We start from the raw sequence: 14,148 nt of genomic DNA on the forward strand, positions 1-14,148 counted from the left end.
CACCGTATGTCAACACAAAGCTCCCCCGCTACAGTATGATGTCCTCCTACACTTTATGATGTCCCCTCGCACAGTATGTCAACACAAAGCTCCTCCGCCACAGTATGCTGTCCCCCTACACTTTGATGTCCTCTCACACCGTATGTCAACACAAAGCTCCTCTGCCACAGTATGCTGTCCCCCTACACTTTATGATGTCCCCTCACACCGTATGTCAACACAAAGCTCCCCTGCCACAGTATGATGTTCCCATACAGCCCCTTACGTAGTATGTCACCACGCAGTATGATGTCTCCACAGAGCCTCACCACACAGTATCATGTCCCTATGCAGCCCCTAATCAGGATGATGTTCCCACACAGCTGCCTTGCATAGTATTATGTCCCCACACAGCCCTTGTACACACTATTATGTTCCCACACAGCCCCTATGTAGTATTATGTCCTTAGACTGCCCCCCACTTAGAATTATTGACCTATACACAGTATTCTGTCCCCAACTAAAAATTATGTCTCACATCAGCCCCATTACTCAGTATTATGTGCACACGGCCGCCTTTCTGCATGCAAAATGATGGTCACCTAACCCTGTTCCACCACTGCTCCGGTCTGTGCTGTTTACTGAAGCTCGTGATGCAATGATTTCATCGTGTTTGCTGAGCTCTCAAACGCATAGGCACAATGATGGATCAGGGAGCTGATGGATTCCTGTTACATCATTATATTCTCCTGTATCTGCAGCCTGAAGATATCAGATATCAAAGAAAGTTAGGCAAAGGGTGGCCATGTGGTGTGGTACGTCACTGTGCCAGTGCTTTCATGTCTCTGTCCATGATCCACACTGCAACAGTTAACCCCTTTACGACATCTGCTGTAAATGTACGACACGTTGTAAGCGGTTCTATGGCGTGGGCTCCAAGCCTACTTGTCCTAACAAAACGAAAGGCACTAGGAGACAGCTGCCTGTCTAGAGGCCACGGGCATACAGGTCCATGATGGTAAAAGTTACATTTTCAAGAGTCAATAGAGAAGCCTATAAGTTATCTAGTACCAGAATAAACTCTTCAGGAAGGAAGTAAAAAAGGGGATCATTGATGGAAAAAACTTACCTGAGGATTGGAAGCCAGTGACGTCTGAATAGAAAATAAAAGATAGAACTTTAACTTTAAAATGGTTCTTGATGGGTCACAAGCCGAATCTGGCTCCTAGTTATGTTTTTAGGTTTAAACTACAACTATCGCAGATCTGAGACCAAATCTGCAGTGGGAAATTTTAGTGATATGTAAAAATAGGCTGAGGTTCCATGCTACGTATCTTGTCTGGAGCCACTAGATCAGGAGTCTGGAGGATATAAGTACAGTGGCACCACAAAATCAACGTAAAAACCAACCAACCTGGTATAGGTGAAAGCAGGGGTGCTGGAAATAATATCTGAATGCTATGAAGGCCACCAGAGGCAACTGCAACAGGGAATGAGAGTCCTGGGCCCAAACTGTGACCCTGTGATTCATCCTGGATGACTGCACCGACATCCAGGGTCCTCCCAATGTTGACATACTGTCAAGGGTTTACCGCGACTGAGAAGGGCCAGAAGACCGCAGCATCTGATTTCACGTACTCCCGCAGTGATCTACCATACCTGTGCTCTATTTCTAGGTTCTTGATACCTTTGCTGCTACTGGGTGTGTGGAGATAATAAAAGACAGCGTGAGACAACTACCGCCACAAGTCTGGATGTCCCAAGTGAAAAACATACAAATGCCGATTCAGCTATTATGTTCAGAAGAATATTTAACTGGCGTCAGTTCTCATTGTAGAGCTGGAATTAACCAAATCAGGTAAAAGGGATTTTTACTCTGATTTGATATTTTATAATTTGCTTAATTAAGATTCATGTAGAAGCGTGCACCTCATCGTGAACCAGGAGCGTCTGACTCCATTGTGCCCCCTCATCTAGACAGGTGTGAACACCTCCGTTCTTGCGGGATCGGGCCCAATGTATAGTCTAACCATTTATTCTTTCTTGCTGATATTTCAGGTCAGACTGGAATTGTGTGTTTGCCATGGCAATTTTTATGGAACATATGCTAGTGGACGAGTATCTTCAGGATCCACAGATGAGGGAAATCATAATAGGACATACAGAGTTTCTCGGACGGGTAAAAACGGTCTTTTCTTATAACCATGACACATGGTGCATTTTTATGGACTGCAGTTTTTTTTATTTTGTAAAATCATTTTCGTGAACAGTAACGTAAAATGTACTTATCAATTTCAAAAGATGAACAGACCAACACTGTATATACTACTAGAATATGCAGTGTTGGTTGAAACAGGACTCCGGAAGTGTTAGTGCTCAAATGTGCAGAACTACAAGCTTGAAAAATTACGATTATAGAAGAAAAATTAGTGGCACCTTTTTTTTTTTTTTTATTCCAAAGTTATATGGGATGCAGAGCGAAGACTCACAGACGGGGCTACAGCTGTTTCGCTTTTAGTTACCCTTCATCTGGCCCAGATGAAGCGTAATTAGACGCGAAACAGCCGTAGTGGTGAGTGCCAGTCCTCTTCTCCTATACCTAAATGATAAGTACAGTATCTAATTCCTGGTAACCTGATGACTGATTTATCTAAATTCCGTCTATCCAAATATATCCAGAGTATTTCTGTAATATACATAGTAAGGTAAGTTACGTGTACTCAATATAGATACGATCCTACTATATTCTGCATTTATTAAAGTCGGCATTGCACAGTTAGGAGGAATGTGAGACTGAAGTCCCATGAAACAAAAGATTGATTCCATTTGGAATCTCCTTCACAAATACAATAGTCGTTGATGAATCCGGCAGGGTGTTGTTCTTTCTTTTAAAAATGGACACACTGCATACATGGAGCTTAGTCTGCACCTTCTAAAAAGTGAACTAAATGTGTAGTTGTTAGTTATGACTACAATGCAAATCAAAAAACACCCCACAGATGCAGAAAAACTCTACAAGTGGAAAGATAAATGAAAACGTGTAGTGCCGTGTTCATGGAGGGTTCCAAATAAGTCTACCTATCATCTGAGTGTTCATAAAAGGAATTCAATAGTTAAAGTAATTTAAATGGAGCAAAGATGCAAAGTGAAATATGATTTAATAGGGTTATTTAGCAATGAGAAAAGGGATTCTGTCAGCAGGTTTTTGCTATGTAATCTTAGAGCATCATTTTGTATGGGCAAAAAGCCTAATTTCAGCAATGTGTCACTTGCTCAGCAGCTTGATGTAGTTTCAATACAATCAGTGTTTTATCAGTTGAAGATTATCACTGCGGGACTAGGTGTCTTGTGCCAGGTAGTCCAGCTAATTTGTGAAGCCCCGCCCCTATTACTGATTGGGAGGTTGCTGACAGTGTACATAGAATGCTTCCAATCAGGGGTGTGGGCGGGGTTATACACAGCTCAGCGTTCACACCACCGCTACATCTACATCAGAGATTTTATCAGAACTGTATCAAGCAGCCCAGTTAGTGACACATTCACAAAATCAGGATCCCTGCCCATACATTATGCAGCTCTCTGATTACATAGCAAAAAGCTGCTGACAGATTCCCATTTAAAAAAAAATCCATACTAATCCCCTCAATACTCCAGTTCTTACACTTTTGAGTTCCCCCGACAGTCTCTCCTTCCTGCTCCATTGATGATGTCCCCCCTTATCAGTACGGGGAGTATGGCATTTGTTATTTTGGAACATTCTGAGTACAGTAGTTTTCGGCCTTGACATAAACTTTCACGCTCTGACGGTGTACATTCTGCAGTCTAGCAAATCGGCACCTTTGTGTCTGGCTACTTATGTATATAAACCAGACTGAAGGGATCACAAATTTATTCTTTATTGGTCAGCAAAACCGTAACAGTGGTCTTATGGTTTTATTGAGTAATATGTATAAAATTACATTCAGTTTTTGTGATACTTTCTCTCCAGCAATTATTTTATTGGGGGTATTTTATTTATGTATGTATGGTCTGACCAGTGAAATTAACATGATCTTGGTGCTTTTTCATTCAGTGCCTGGAAAACTTCAATGATATAAAGTCTCGCAAGCCTTTCATGGCGGTGGTGGATGTCCTCCATAAGTGCAGATATGACGTTTCCCAATCTGTTTCCAGGTATTTAAACATAGAAAATACATTATGGTGTGTTATTTCCACTATTCTGTGCCTCCATTATTATTTGACATATAAAATTGATCCTCTTAAAGAGGACATGTCACCAGGTCAAAGTGTCCATTTTTTGCTGTTATTTTATTCTTGCTACTTTCCGGACTATTCCTTTTTTTTTAATTATTATTTTTTAAATCCACCATACAGTTTCAGACATATGGGCCATTTTTTAGTGCTAATTATTATGGTCATTACTAAGGGGGCATTGCTTACAGAATAATACTGCAGAGCAATCTAAAGACACACCCATAGGGAATGTGACGCCCACTTGGTAAAGACCATAAAAATGTGTACCACATAAAAAGGCCCACATCTCTGGAATCATATGGTGTATTTTTTAAGAAAGATGCATGATTTCAGCTGGATATGTCTGACTCTGAAATGTTGCAGCATTTCACAGATAGACATACTTTAAAAGCTGCCAGGGAAAGGCCAGCGGGGAACTCACCTGCCCGGACTAGTCTCCTATATGACCCTGTCCCCGGTGGCTTCTTGCCACTCGCTCCCCTGGAGTGCCCGGGTGTCACCCTATACGCCCACACAGGGAAAGACAGGGAGAAGCCGCCGGACCTAGTCTTCCATGCGGTCTGGTCCCCAGCTGCTTTTAAAATTTGTTTTCTTTCCGAAACATTGCACCATTTCACAGTCAAACATGCAAATTGCTAGTTAGGATTTTTCCAGTAAAATATGGTTATAGCTCTAAGTTGGTAATTTTCATAAGATGTAGTAGGAAACAATTGACCCTATAATTTTTTACACAATTTCTACCAAACGTAGTGATACCTTCTATGTGGTCCAGAACTAATGTTTGTGCACACGTCAGGGCTTGGACAGGAAATGGCGCTATTTGATTTGTGGAGCTCAAACTTGGCTGGAATTTATTGCGGATGACACTTCTCATTTGCAGAGCCCCTGATATGCCAAAATAGCATGTGTGTAGATAAAACTGGAATGACAATAGGGTCTTATCCAGATTACAGGGAAAAGAGTAAGGCCATGTGCACACGTTCAGTATTTTTCGCGTTTTTTTCGCGTTTTTTCGCCATAAAAACGTGATAAAAACACGAAAAAAAAACCCTAACATAAGCCTCCCATTATTTTCAGTGTGTTCCGCATATTTTGTGCAAATGTAGCCTTTTTTTCCGCGAAAAAATCGCATCGTGGAAAAAAAAGCAACATGTTCATTAAAATGCGGAATTGCAGGGGATTCCGCACACCTAGGAATGCATTGATCTGCTTACTTCCCGCACGGGGCTGTGCACACCATGTGGGAAGTAAGCAGATTATGTGCGGTTGGTACCCAGGGTGGAGGAGAGGAGACTCTCCTCCACGGACTGGGCACCATATAGTTGGTCAAAAAAAAAGAATTAAAATAAAAAATAGTGATATACTCACCTTCGATGTCTTCCCGCCTCTCCACTGCACGCTGTCGCTTCGGTTCCTGTAGCTGGTGTGCGGTGAAGGACCTGCGATGACGTCGCCGTCTTGTGATTGGCCGAGACCGGTCATGTGACCGCTCACGTGACCGCGACGTCATGGAAGGTCCTGAACCACACCGGCATCTATAGGAACGGACGCCTGCAGGTGAGTATAACCATTTTTTTTATTATTTTTAAACATTCTATCTTTTACTGTAGATGCTGCATAGGCTGCATCTATAGTAAAAAGATGGTCACACTTGTCAAACGCTATGTTTGACCAGGGTGGATTGATTTAAATCACGCCGATTTAAATCATGATTTAAATCACGATTTAAATCAAAAGATTTTTTTCTATTTAAATCGGATCGATTTAAATCATGATTTTAATCATGATTTAAATCACTGATTTAAATCAAAAGGTTTTTTTTAATATAAATCACGATTAAAATGAGAAGTGATAGCAGTGCGCATGTGCGCCCATAGTTACACGGACGAAACTAGGGGCAACGATCTAACGCCAGGGTGAGGGGGGGACCCCAAAGTAAGTAAAAATCTTTTTTGTTTTACTATATGGCAATAGGTAGGTGTTTAAAAGCAGCATGTCTTAATTGTATAAACTATTAATAGCCTCCACATTTTGTTCATACTGCCCCTTTAATTCCACACTTCTAGCTTGGTTTCACTTTTGGTTTAGTTTCTTTTTCCATTCAGTTGACATGCCCAAACTTGTTGGATAGTCAGCATCCTACAGAAACCTCTGGAAGAGCATGGCATTGTGAATGTTACACATATACAGCCTTTATTCTACTGAGTTAAACAACTCAGCTTTATCTCATGATGGAAGAACCTTTGGATGGTAAAATATTTTCCTCAAAAAGCAGTTTATTGAAAAAAATCCGATTTAAATCAAAAAAATCCGATTTAAATCAAAAAAATCCGATTTTTTTGATTTTTTTAAAAAAACATTGATTTTTATCCACCCTGTGTTTGACAAGTGTGACCAACCTGTCAGTCAGTTTTCCAAGCGATGCTACAGATCGCTTGGAAAACTTTAGCATTCTGCAAGCTAATTACGCTTGCAGAATGCTAAAAAAAACGTGAAAAAAACAGAAAAAAAAACCGCAAAAAAAAAATGCGGATTTCTTTGCAGAAAAATTCCGGTTTTCTTCAGGAAATTTCTGCAAGAAATCCGGACGTGTGCACATACCCTAGATCTGGATATGCTCACGTGGAGGGGTTATGGTAGTCACAACCCCTTTGTTAACGGCTGGTGCAGATCCACTAAAAAGATAGGATTCAAACTTTGTGATAAAAGTGGATATAAACCTGCACTGCAGACGATCCAACATATGAAAAAAGTTCAGATGTGGTTTTATTTATCAACGCGTTTCGAGGTAATCATACCTCTTCATCAGGGCAGACCACAATGAATAAATAGCTGAAACGCCCCAAGATTGACCACATTTTAGAAACTAGACCTCTCAAGAAATTTAACTAGGGAGAAGTTGAGCATTTTTAGCCAACAGGTGCTTCACAGAACTTCATAACATTTAGATATGCAAAGTACAAAAAAAGTTTGTTTTTTTCCAGTAAAATAATGTTTTAACACCAAACCTTTATCTAGAGGTGTCCTGAGCATTTTTAACTCAAAAAAACATCATCAGAGAAATTTTATAAGATTGGGCCGTGGAAATGAAAAATGTGAAGTTTTTCTGCTAAAATGTTACTTTAGCATCAAAGTTTTAATTCACGTAAGGGGTAACAGGAGAAAATGGACAGGATGATTTCTTATGCAATTTTTGTCGAACACTGTAGTACCCCATATGTGGTTGTACGATACTGTTTGAGCACACGTGGATCGGATTTGAAGGAGCGCCATTGGGCCATAAACATACTGTACACCATTTCAACGGTTAAATTTACAATTTTCATTAGCTGCAAATTTTTCATTTATACAAGGGTAGTAGGTGAAAATTGACCCCACAATTTGTTGCGCAGTTTGTCGTGAATGCGGTGATATTTCATATGTGAGAAACTACTGTTTAGGCACACGCCAGGGCTGAGAAGGAAGGAGAGAGCGGATTTTGCTGGAATAGTTTTACATTTTTGGTGCCCCTACGGTGTCAGATAGCAGGAAACCTCCAAAAGTGACCCCATTTTAAAGATTACTTTTCTCAATGAATTCAACCACAACTGCAGTGAACATTTTTGACCCACAGGCATTTTCACTGTACCACATTCATGCCATGCTTTTTTTTTTGTAAAACTACAAATATGTCAGCTTAGTGCCCATACAAAATATTGTTTTAAGTGGGATCTCCCTACTACAACAATGCCAAAAATGTGAACAATAACTGCGATTTAAGCACATTGTGGGGCTCGGAAGGGAGTTTGGATTTTCCCTGGATATTATTTGGATGGTGGGGTGCATGTTGTTTTTACAGAGTGCTTGTTCTACCAGTAATGTGGAAACCCCCTATACTTCCGATGACAGATGATGTACCTGAGTGGGGACTCAGATAGCATTTTGGGTACATAACCTTTTTTGATGATTTTCAGTTTAACGCAGGGATCACATTTATCCTGTGCTCTACTCTGAGCACCAATCTTGGGCTTTCTGTCTTCATTTCCCAAAAATGCGATTGAGATCCCCCCTCACTACAATGCGACAGGGCAGATTGTGTCACTTTGGGCACTGTCAAGCCTTTGTTCCGATGCTATCCCGTCTCTTGAGGCATACACAAAACTGGCCAACTACACATTTGTGTGCTAAGATGATGCATAATTGGCAGGACACCGCCAGAACAGAAGCCAGACAGTGCCCAAAAAAGAATTATCTGCCTCATTATAGTCAATGGCTCTGTCTGAGGTTTCATCCATCTGAATTGCGGTTTTTGGAGGATTTACATGGTATTCCCAATGTAAGTGCTCAGAATAGAGCATAGGATAAATGTGAATTGAGCCTTTTTTTTTTCGTTTGTCTTTTGGTTATTTAACGTTGTTCACCATACGGAGTAAATAACATGAAAGTTTTATAGTTTAGGTTGTCTCAGATGCAGTGATACCAATTATGTGTACGTTTTTTTTTTTTGTTTTTTTTTGTTTTTACACAAAATCTGCCTTTTTAGTGGCCAAACAGTTTTATGTGATTTTTTTTTTGGTGATTTTTTTTGTTACTTTAGTTTTACAGAATTTTTTAAACTTTTTTTTTTTTTTTACTTTATTTTCTTAGTCCCTCTGTGGGATTTGAATATTTTTCAGTTTGATCGTCGGCCTCATGCACTGAAGTATAGAAGACTTGTGAGGGTCACTCTGACTCAAACACTGCTTATGGTAGGGCCTAACAGGCCACCATATAACAACTATTGGCACCTACAATCGCTGGGCGCCCATAGGGGTAAATAGGGAGCCTTCTCCTTCTTTTAACCATCTAGATGTCTCTCTCATGATTCACAGTGGCATCTAAGGGATTAATTGACCCTAATCCGTTCCAAAAACGATTGAGACTGATGCTGCAAGTTGTCAGCTGTCATACACAGCAGACCAGATTGGTATTTTTGCCTGTCAAATGGCTCTATTCACTTAATCTTCAGCATCGTGAAAAGGCAGCGCTTACAGCGCTTACATTATGGTTTAAAGGGGTTGTCCAGGCTGGGGGCATAAGTCTGCAATTACACTATGCGACTGGATTCTTGTCAAGATTCTTCAGCATTGGGAACGGGACGCATGATCTCATTTGTTCGATTTGCATACAAGCAGTCACGTGCCGACTAGACGTTCGCAGCCTCGCTGAATACAAGTGAATTGAGCGAGGTCGGACAAGTCTAGTCCTAATGTGGCTGGAAATACGGAAATCGCATACTTTATAGTTACGTAACTGCCTGTGACTGCAGGCTTGTGCCTCAAGCCTTGACAACCCCTTTAATGATTAAGGTGGTCATTAAGCCCCCTTAATGATCACTGTTTAAAGGCGTAACGGCGGTCGTTAAAGGATTGACTGTCTAATCTAAGTTTGCACCAACAATTAGACATTACTGATAAATATGCCCCAAAGAGTGACCGAGCCTCTTGCTCTTACAGTAGAGAATCCCCATATATGACGAGCGATTAGGAAGGAGGTTATTCAATGATGTTGGACTATGCCATTAATGTCTATTGTTGGAGACGTTACATAATGCTATGGTTAGGGAAAAAAAAAAACACACAAATAGAAAGCAAGCCAAGCAATCCAGTTATATAGTGTGAAATAAATATACTAAAAATGTTATCAGGAACCATCCTAAATGCCTTTATTAAGTTGTTTTTTTTCTTCTCTGATTTCTTGCTTCTTTTCTCTCCCTATTGTATATCTTTTTTGTAGATTCGGCATGCAAACCTGTGCGGTCTGCCAGAGCGATCCGCATGAGCCAGTATGTCTTCCCTGCGACCATATTTTCTGCAAGCTTTGTTTGAGTAAATGGTTAAAGACCGGCACTAATGCCTGTCCAGTCTGCAAAGCCAAATTGCCCGAACCCTTCACCATTGAGGTGTCTGAAGAGATCAGGTAATTGTATGTTACACGTATTCATGTAATGAATGGCTATGGAGGGAAACTACACAGCGCAGACTAGCCGAAATCAACATGCTGCCGCTCATAAGCCCGCGGCGATATGTAGAAGCACAGTGGGCATAGGATTTCTATCAATCCCATCCACTGTGCTTGGAATGTAGAACACGCGGGTGAGCTACGTCCAAAATGATGCTATTGTGGGTACACACATTTATAGTATCAATATAAAATACATATTTCTTTATCGCCTCTCATTGGGGGACACAGGAACCATGGGTGTATGCTGCTGCCACTAGGAGGCTGACACTATGCAAATAAAAAAGTTAGCTCCTCCTCTGCAGTGTACACCCCACCGACTGGCATTATACTCTCCAGTTTAGCTTAGTGTCAGTAGGAGGTGGACACGGGTCTTTCATTAGACCCTTTTCTACCTCAATGTGCGTCGTTTCTTTTCAGGTTTTCCGGAAGGGATACAGGGTGAACAGTCACACCTGTAGTCCCACAAGGCGGACTATGAGTACGGCGTGTACTGCCACCCCGTATCCTCATAGATCCGTATCCAGGACCAAGATCTTAGCACACAAGCGTGCTCAGAAGTCCGGTCCTGGCCCCGTCCCCCACCCACTCGCCCACCAGAGCCTGTCGGTCGGAGGAGACGAGGACGTCCATCACAGAGACGTCCATCCATCACAGAGCCGTGGACGTCTCATCCCCCTCAGGTTAGTAGCGGACGACGTGGGATGTTTAGGTGAGTATTTCCCTTAACTTCCCAGATTTTCCCCTGTCCTCCCCCGCAATGTGGGGGAATAGAAGTCCCTTAATGCGCGGGGGGCTCCCAAGCAAGACTGGATTCAGTGCGGCGTTAACTTTATTCTAATAGGGATCCCAGGGCCAAGACGAGGATCGATTCGCGCGGTGTATTCCGCCGCGCTTCCTCCTGTGCTAGGCGTTTTTTTCTTTTAGATCCCCTTTATCCTTACAGGGGCATCGCTTCCTCCTGCGGCTGCTAGTATCCTGTGCCTGCGCGGCGGCCTTGGCTGGCTGCCGCGCTACTTACTATCTGCGGGCTCGGTACTGCGATCCTCCAGTGGCGCCGGTTTTTACTTTAGGTCCCGGCTTCGGCCGGGGCCTACTTCGGCGCCACGACTCTATTATTCTGTCCCCTCTGGCAGCCCTGTCAGGCTCCCGCGCTGCTCTGCGGCGCACTTCTCCGGAGCCGCGGCCTCTTTTCCAGCGGCGCCGGCCTCTAATTTAGGTCCCGGCTTCGGCCGGGGCCTACTTCCGGTACGCGCTCCTTCACTTCCGGTTTCGGCGGGCAGGTTTTTTCCCGCCCGACATACAGTGCCCTGCCCACCGGCGCCTCTCTTTCTGTCTCCGCCCCCTTCCTCAGTGCCGGGAACATTCCAGGCGCCTTGCGTTCACCGAGCAGAGGAGCTCACGCAGCGCGCCCTTATCTCTTCTGCACAGCACGATCTGCGCAGAATACAGCACCTCAGGGCAGGACTTCTCCATCGACAAGTGGGACTTCTTCCAGGACCGGGTCCGTGAGTAGCTGCTCTGCAGACTGACACCCCCCTCTGCCCCACTGTCCCCTAACCCGCTGGCATTTTCTTCAGGGACCTCTCAAGATGTCTAACTCTAAAGGGGGCCGCTCTCGTCCTCCTACTTCTTCAGCTTCTGTCTTAGTCAAGTACTTTGCATGTTCGTCCTGTAACAGCAAACTTCCCTCAGGTCAGTCCTCTCCGCTCTGTCAGGCCTGCAGCAACCCAATTGTTCCCACCGCCCAGGTTCCCCCGGCCGATCCGCCCGAGAGTGATACCCCCATCCCAGGCTGGGCCTCCACTCTGTCTCAATCGGTGGCCGATTTAACACGGGTGTCTCAAACCCTGGTGTCCGTGCTGAATCGATTACCTCTGCAGACCCCCGCAGTAGCCAGCGGGTCCCAGGAACCGCCGCCTGAGCCCTCCTTGATACGCCACAAAAGGTCCAGGCAGGACTGTCGGTCTGAGTCCTCTTTGCGTTCCATCTTGCCACACGGCCCTCCCCTGCGGTCGGTGTCCCCCCGATCCTCCTCCCCTGAGTCAGGCGAGGCTCTCTCTGATGCGCCCTCGGAGGATATTTCGGAGCTGGATTCTAACCAAATCGCCACCATGAGGGATATGGTCCAGAATCTCATTGGGGCAATAAACCAAACCTGTGGCATCAAGGATCCCTCTACGGAACCCGCAGATCAGGCGGTTTCGTTTAGACGGGCCAAACCACCTTCCAAGTTTTTTGCTCATCATCCTGAATTCGTGGAAATCTTGTCCAGAGAGAGAGAGAACCCGACCAGATGTTTTCAGAGGGGAAAACGCCTGGGTGTGTTCTATCCTTTTCCTCCAGAACTTAATGCCAATTGGACGGTCTCTCCCTCGGTGGATCCCCCTGTTTCCAGGCTATCCACCAACACGGTGCTTCCACTGTCCGGCGGAGCATCTCTGAAGGATTCTAACGACAGAGATATAGAATCCTTTGCGAAGTCAGCCTTTGAAGCGGCTGCAGCGGCTCTATGCCCAGCTTTTGCTTCCACTTGGGTCTCAAAATCTATTTCCAAATGGGCCAAAGATCTCCGTCGAGGCATCCTGGACGGGGCACCTCCCGCGCAACTAGCGGAGCTTGCCAACCAGATTTCCCACGCTGGTGAATACCTGGTCTCCGCCTCCCTGGATACCGCGTCTTGTGCGGCTCAGGCTTCCAGCAATGCTGTTGCCATTCGCCGGACCATTTGGCTCAAGGCCTGGCAGGCGGACTTATCTTCCAAGAAGTCCCTTACCAGCCTGCCCTTCCAGGGCTCTCGTCTATTTGGTTCCCAGCTGGACCAAATCATTAAGGACGCCACCGGAGGTACAAGTTCTCTTCTCCCCCAGGCTAAGCCTCGTCGCCCTCCTAGTCGGCAGTTTCGACCCTTTCAGCCTTTTCGCCGCTTCGCGGCATCAAGCTCCTTTTCCCAGCAGCAACAGAGGCCACAGGCACGTCAAGAGAAGAAGGCGGTGTCCTTTAGACCCACTCCGTCCTGGCGTCCTCGCTATTCCCAGGGTAGATCCTCCAGGCCCAGGACTGGAAGATCCACCTCTGCATGACTCTCTGCAAGACTCCAGCCCAACTCCCAGGTTGGGCGGCCGTCTTCTCTTTTTCAGGGACGTCTGGCTTTCCGCAGTAGAGGACGCATGGGTCAGGGAAGTTGTATCTTCGGGATACAAGATCGAGTTCGTTTCACGACCCCCGGGATCGTTTCTTCGAATCCCGTCCTCCAAGAGATCCCGCTTTTGTTCCGGGCTTCTTTGCAGCCATCGCTTCTCTCCTCAAAGCCGGGGTTATCGTTCCCGTATCAGAAAAAGAACGTTTCACAGGTTTCTACTCGAACCTTTTTGTGGTACCGAAAAAGGATGGCAAGGTTCGTCCCATTCTGGACCTCAAATTGCTGAACGGGAGAGTTCATCTGAGACGCTTCAGGATGGAATCTCTTCGTTCAGTAATTGCTTCCATGGAGGCCCAGGAATTTCTGTGCTCAATCGACATCCAGGACGCCAACCTACATGTCCCGATTTTTCCCGGGCATCACCGTTTCCTGCGCTTTGCAGTGCTCCGGGAACATTTTCAGTTCGTCGCCCTGCCGTTCGGCCTCGCAACCGCTCCAAGGGTGTTCACAAAGATCATGGCAGCACTGATGGCCATCTTGAGGGTCAGAGGCCTGGTCCTTTTTCCTTACCTCGACAACATCCTCATCAAGGCTCCGTCCTTTGCTCAGGCTCACGAAAGCCTGTCCATTGTTATCGACACCTTAGTCCGTTTCGGGTGGCTGGTCAACCGGAAGAAGTCCTGCCTTATCCCTTCTCAGCGCATCATCTTTCTGGGCATGCTCTTCGACACTCGTCAGACCAGAGTCTTCCTTCCCAAAGACAAGAAATCCACTCTGTCGGGACATACGCTTGC

The 14,148-nt window shown here is 44.8% G+C and overlaps 1 protein-coding gene across 1 annotated transcript in view; it reads left to right on the forward strand.

Annotated features, from left to right (window-relative positions):
- Positions 1 to 14,148, forward strand: part of RNF213 (ring finger protein 213) — a 244,566-nt gene that overhangs the window by 189,309 nt on the left and 41,109 nt on the right. The window contains exons 40-43 of the mRNA XM_077266309.1: positions 1,656 to 1,837; positions 2,038 to 2,158; positions 4,052 to 4,152; positions 9,988 to 10,170. Of these exons, the coding sequence (XP_077122424.1) occupies positions 1,656 to 1,837; positions 2,038 to 2,158; positions 4,052 to 4,152; positions 9,988 to 10,170 (587 nt within the window). The remainder of the gene's footprint in view (positions 1 to 1,655; positions 1,838 to 2,037; positions 2,159 to 4,051; positions 4,153 to 9,987; positions 10,171 to 14,148) is intronic.

Source organism: Ranitomeya variabilis, chromosome 5 (genome assembly GCF_051348905.1).
Source record: "Ranitomeya variabilis isolate aRanVar5 chromosome 5, aRanVar5.hap1, whole genome shotgun sequence".
In the NCBI taxonomy this organism is placed as follows: domain Eukaryota; kingdom Metazoa; phylum Chordata; class Amphibia; order Anura; family Dendrobatidae; genus Ranitomeya; species Ranitomeya variabilis.